At 36.2% G+C, this 6,271-nt stretch overlaps 1 protein-coding gene across 1 annotated transcript; it reads right to left on the reverse strand.

Moving 5' to 3' along the window:
* Nucleotides 1-1,575: 1,575 nt before the first annotated feature.
* On the reverse strand, nt 1,576-6,271 carry LOC145779934 (zinc finger CCHC domain-containing protein 24-like). The gene is made up of 5 exons (XM_082591620.1): nt 6,080-6,271; nt 5,068-5,177; nt 4,254-4,413; nt 2,938-3,102; nt 1,576-2,676 (listed from the first exon to the last, which is right to left on the reverse strand). The coding sequence occupies exons 1-5, from the start codon at nt 6,269-6,271 to the stop codon at nt 2,563-2,565; spliced, it is 741 nt and encodes a 246-aa protein (XP_082447746.1). The 3' UTR covers nt 1,576-2,562.

The following is a 6,271-nucleotide window of genomic DNA, read 5'->3' on the forward strand; positions in this document are numbered from 1 at the left end:
ACTCGCAGTATCAGGCTAAAACAGGTCGTTAGTGTTTACATTGTGAAGTAAGCAACGATCATGCTGCTAAAAGTGAAGCTCAATCTATTCTTTTGCAATGTCAGTAAAACTTTCTTTTTCAAGGTAATATCACAACCTACACTGCAAGACCTAATACTCTTAGACTTTCGCAATACAGCATTCGAGCTTAGGAATTTATTTTTCACAGCAAATATTACTGTGGCTATAGCAAACATGCCCCAGGCACTGCTGTGAAGATTGCTGTCATGTTTTGAAAGTTTAACTTTCAATCACACCGTTGGAGGGCACAAACGAGTTGTCTAGTCTAGTACAACCTGTAACCGATCAAACATTACGCAAGAAAGTCAGGTCACACTGACTATTTATTTGTTAAAATACATCATATATTTTCGTACATTTTTTGTGTTGGAACTGTTGGAAGTGATCATTGAGCAAAAGCTTTTCAACATTGAACACAAGTACACAACCTTTCAACTTCAATGGAAGTTAGTTACCCTTTTTGGCCTATAGACGTAGGCTATACACTTTGTGGTAGAAATTTAAACAATAAACAATGATGTTGAAATTAAAATTGGATAGCCAATAAATTTTACGTGGATCACTTCTAACTTGTATGTCATGCAAAAGTGTTTATGCTTTCATAATTGTACAACCACTTGTTGCACACTATAAAATACATTCGTGATACAAATGTTGACTTCAATGACCTTTTCTTGCTGTACTTATTAGTTTTTCATGTCAACTTTTCATCGAGGTATATGTGGCCAAAAGTTTACTGTAGTAGGTCGGCCAGTCATGATCTACAGTGCCCCACCAGGCCACCATCTTGGCTGCTTCGGGTTAATCCTCAGCATTACTAGCTCCGCCACGTAGAGACGATGGTGTTGGACTTCGGGAACCTAAAACCTAAACATTTAACATCCTAAAGTGTTGTTAAAACTAAACTTGAATTTGAAAACTCAAACTAAATTCCAACGTTGCCACTTTCAAAGACGAGATTATGTGGACGAGTGTTTTTTATTTGTGCAGAAAAACATGCAAAAAGGTATTGTGCCAAATTTACAGAAAACGATATATAATCACACAGATATTTACAGATTATGCTTTATCCTCCCAAATACAAAAAGTAAATTGTCCAAAAAATATAAATTATGGCCTAGAGTCCGAGGTATTGAAACAATGTACACAAAAAATATTTCTCAAAATATACAAGCAAATTGACATTTCTAAAACCCGGGCAACACTTTTATCTTGGACACGCCATTTAAACGTTTCATAGTTTTTACATGTTATTCCAAAATAACATATTAATTTACATATTATGCCTATAAAACATTGTAATATGTTTCAACGCTGAACAACATAACATCCTTTACGTTTCTAGCACTAGTTGCAACGTTAATCTGATGAAAGTGAAAGTAAAAGCAACGACAAACAAGTTGATTTATTGCTTCACTGACGTTTCGCGCATCATGACAATGAGCATCCTCAGAGCGAATAACATACACAATAAAGTTTATTCGCTTTGAGGATGCGCATTGTCATGATGCGCGAAACGTCAGTGACGCAATAAATCAACCTGTTTGTCGTTGCTTTTACTTTCACTTTCATCAGATGAACGTTGTAACTAGTGCTAGAAACGTTAATTGTCCTGATGAACACTCAAACTTTTCAGTATACTTTACGTTGTTAATTGTCGTACTCATGTCTAAAAATAATAGCCTACCATATTTATTCGAGTAGCCTATCCTATATGACGCAGATTTTTGTACCAAATGTTTAACAACAAAGTTGGAGTGCGACCCAGACAACAAATCAATTGTTTATTACATTAATTCAACGTCTGCAGACGTAGAATAGCAACTTACAAAAGCTTGTGTGGGAAAATGCGGCCAACACTAGGCGGACATTCATAGACACCAGTCAATATTGACTCTTCAATGTTTTGTTTTAAAAATTTTGGCGTTACGTTTTACAATCTTGAATCTGATAAAAGAAAAACTGCAAAAATAAGGGTGACTTTTGTTTCCATTACAGATCGAAAACTGCTGCGCTAAAGCGAAAAGGCGTAGGTGACCACAGCAAAAAGTATTGAACACTACAAATCTAAGCCAATACAAAGCGACGTGCTTTAAAGCAAAGACATAGCTGTGGGAATTCTAAAATCCAAAATGCCAAAATAATAATAATTTTCTAACTGGTATAGCATAATCTTTTAGGATATTTTTGCGGCCCTCAGTAACTTTTGTCACCTTCAAAAATAATTGCATTTGCTACAAAAAGTTTTTATAGGGGTTTCTTTCTTGTGTGCTCAGGTCAATAGCAAAAAAATACACAGTGCATTGTTAAGAAATTACAAGTGTAAAACTGTGTACAACTATGTTTGAAGAAATGGTGGTGGTCGGTTCGCCCAACGGCTATAACATTTGCATAAAATACTACGATTTTCAGTTAGCCTAGGACGCATGCTAAATACACAAAAAAAAATGCAAGAGAATATGTTGATATTCATAAAAACTTTGGACGTTGGCGCATAGGTAATCACATAACTCGTCTGCAGTAATACCCCAAAGCTTTGCACTTTTCGCAAAGATGTTGTGGATGCTCTTTGCTCTGGTCAGAAACATCCAATCCGTCAGGCTTTTCTAAAGGTCTCTGTTAAAGAAAAAAAAATATTGGAATGTTTAAGTAAAAGTATGTAGCTACGTTTATTTTCCGCCTGTTTCAATCAATGCTCGTCTTACTATGAAATAGACTACTGATGCATTACTAGTTAGCATAGTTGTGGCTCGAATCTAATTTTTATACCATGTTGATAAAACTTTGAACAGGTAGGCTCACTTTCTTTAAGATAACCCGATTATCAAATTACTACTACATTGCAACTATGCAGACACATCGTCATGTGTAGCTCACCTGTTTATGTGGATAGACATTGATATGACATTTGATGCAATCTTGTCCCATATTCGCCCAGCTGTTTCCACTCATCCACTTTCGTTTACACTTGGGACATTTGTATTCGCCGAAACAACGCTTCTTGCCTTGATACGGCGTTAAGCCTTCTCCTTTTGCTCTTGCCTGTTAGTGTTAAACATAACATCTCACATTGATTACTGTTGTAGTTTCAATAAACTGACACTGGCGCAAGTAATGGTAATAAGCAAATTCTATTGCGTTTTTTTGCGGTGAAAGTATAATAAATTGCCTTTTTAGAAGTGATTGAAACTGTGCAGAATTAAGATGTGGACCTAATTTGTTCTTAATGGAAGATATTGTGCAGTGACATATAGCGTAATCTGTATCAAATAAACATACATAAGCCCACATCTGATCTGGACGAAATACGCATTGTCAAAGTGGTAGCAGACACAGATTACTTCAAAATAAATAACAGAAAACTCGATTAGTTAACTTATGATATACACAAAGGCCAAAAATAAGTTACATCCCGATTCAATAAATATTTCATTTTTTGCAACCCTCTCTGGGTTGGAAAAAAGCTTTTCAAGTTGAAAATTTACAAGGTCAAACTTGATTACGACAGTAGATTACAATGAAGCTTAGAGTATTTCAATGAGATGAATGTTACATTTTGGATAAACGATTTAAAAGGTTTGATTTTCAATGCAAAAAATATATATATTTCAAACGTTACTGCAATTGACGGCATTGACATTGACCGAAGACTTTTTTTTTCCTTACTGTCTATAATATCGTATACGTCAAAAACACCAGATCAATGACTTTATAAAAAAAATCTTTACTGCTGTATGGACTCTCTCAAATGTTTTTGAATTTATTATTTTCTCCTGCAGAAAGTGTATTGTAGGAAAGTAATAAGCTTACTTACTTCGTAGGGCCCAAAAAAAGTCACATTTTCAGAACTCTTTTTAAGAAATGTGGTACAATCAACACAAAATATTTTGCTGTACAACTTGTTGCAACATTGGCTATAAAGGGTCAATTAAAAGTTGTTTTTTTCACTTTTTTACAGGTATTTATTTTACTCTATCAAGCTATGTAAGCTACTTGTACTTTCCAAAGTGTTTTGTTGCATATTGTATATGCCACATAAGGCGCTACGGGGCCATGCGCTTATGGTGCCCTGCAGGCAATTCTTCAAACAAACTGTTTTGAATTGACTAACAACTTCGTGTTGAAAGTATAGGTTAAAAACATTTTGTTAAACCTTAATAACTTCGCATACCCCACCGAATCTGAACACTCACGTGAGGACAATCTTTTATGTAATGTCCTTTATTGAAGCAAAGGTGACACAAATAGTTGGGAGGAGGAGGATTTCCGTGACGCCGGTGAACTCCGAGAGACAAATCAGCGAATCCTTCCACTAGATCCCCAATGCTACCGAAAGGAGAAGATGCAGAAGAGCTGGCGGGTGAAACACAGCAAACACATCAACACTCGGAAAACACATGCCAGAATGGGATGGAACACCAAAGATATTCTCTTGAGCAAGCTTAAAAGTAAACGCATTCCAATACAAGCGAGGCAATTCAAGTGAGGAAAAGCGATAAAATAAACTTTATTCTCTATGACAGTTAAGTTACTCAAAAAATATGCTTTAATTCGATTCGTGTAGCCATGTAAAGTTGTATTTGTCTGCCATAAATCAACCAATAACTATTGTTTTCACAAATAGCATTATCTTCATGCAAAGATACCAAGTTTTTGATTTTGTTCTGCTGTAGCAACATTAGGCGACGTTTGATTATATCTTCTGTGGTACATCAAAAGCAAACTTAGCACACATCTGCAAAAAGTGAAATCACTACAAAGCAACCCACAAGATCCAATGACACAAGTTCAAACTGCTGTTCTTGGTATTGTTGAAAGCAAACTTGTAACCCAGCCGACAGTCACAAAAAATGACAACTATTTATTGGCACCACACAAAGCTTACACCAAAATAAATCACAAACTACAAATGCACAAAGATTACAGAGAACCAGTTTTGATCTCGAAAGTTTCAGAGCTCATTGAACATACGAGGAAAACACAACTCTTTTTTATCAACAACCATACCTGGATGAAAAATTGGAAAATGTTTCATTGGAAGTCGGTTGGCCTATTACTTCTGACGAAGCCAGCAAAAACTCTGGAACCCAATACATCGGTGAAAAAAGTGCAGTTGGCTGCGAAAATATTTGTGGTTTATCGACTTGCAAAAAAACTGCTTTGCATTCAATGAGCACTTGATAGAATAGATCAGTGGTTCCCAATCTTTTTGTTAGCACGGACCCCTACCTAAATTTGGCCTGAAACTCAATTAACATACTATTGACTATTGCAATAATTATGCTACTCAACTACTGTACTGTGTCATATTGCATTACCGCTATGATTCCTGCGGCAAATATCAGGTTAAACAGTTGCTCAAATAAGAAAATGAATGCATTGTTTAAGAAATGTCAGCAGTATTTAAATATTAAGGTGACCCAAAAAGTGCCATGTCAAAACTTTTCAACGTAGGCAAATTTAATGAGAGGGCTGTTGTTGCCTTTCCTGAACTACACGACTGAACTGTGGTTGAGTTTTTGACAAAGCAACACGCATGTCATCGTCAACGTCCAGGCGATTCGATGTTTAGTTTTTATTGTAACAAGAGCCGAGAATCCTGCCTCGCAAAGGTAAGTGGTTATGAATGCTAACAAAACAATAATCGCTTGCTTTGCAAAGAATGGGTAAGTCAAAATTCATCAAGGTAATCACGGACCCCCAAATGCTTTCTCACGGACCCCCAAAGGGTCCGCGGACCCCAGGTTGGGAACCACTGGAATAGATCGATTGCATAGCCTAAGCTTTGATCACATGGCAGGACAATGATAAATAAAAGTAATAGGCTATAGATATAAAATTTGACTTAGTTGTTTGCTGACAGTGCAGTTATTTTTCTTTATGCCTTACAACATTAAATATGGATTTTGTATTTGAGATCAGAGGTTGTCTATATTTAAAGAAAAACAAAACAAAAAACGACTGAAACAACACAAAAATTTGCATGCAAATAAATTTTATAATTCAAATGGCTTCTTACGTCTTTTGCGGTGTTTGTTTGATCTTGCAATGCATCGTTTCCTCCGTTCATCTGATAGCTGGCTGCTGTATGTGCGTATGGCATCATTGTATGTTGTGCTGGCGGAACAGGATCTTGCAGTGTGAGGTAAACCAAATTGAGCAGTTGCGTTGGCTGCTGAACAGAGGCACTTGTGTCTATTTCTGACAACAT

Source organism: Aplidium turbinatum, chromosome 11, assembly GCF_918807975.1.
Source record: "Aplidium turbinatum chromosome 11, kaAplTurb1.1, whole genome shotgun sequence".
NCBI classification, from domain to species: domain Eukaryota; kingdom Metazoa; phylum Chordata; class Ascidiacea; order Aplousobranchia; family Polyclinidae; genus Aplidium; species Aplidium turbinatum.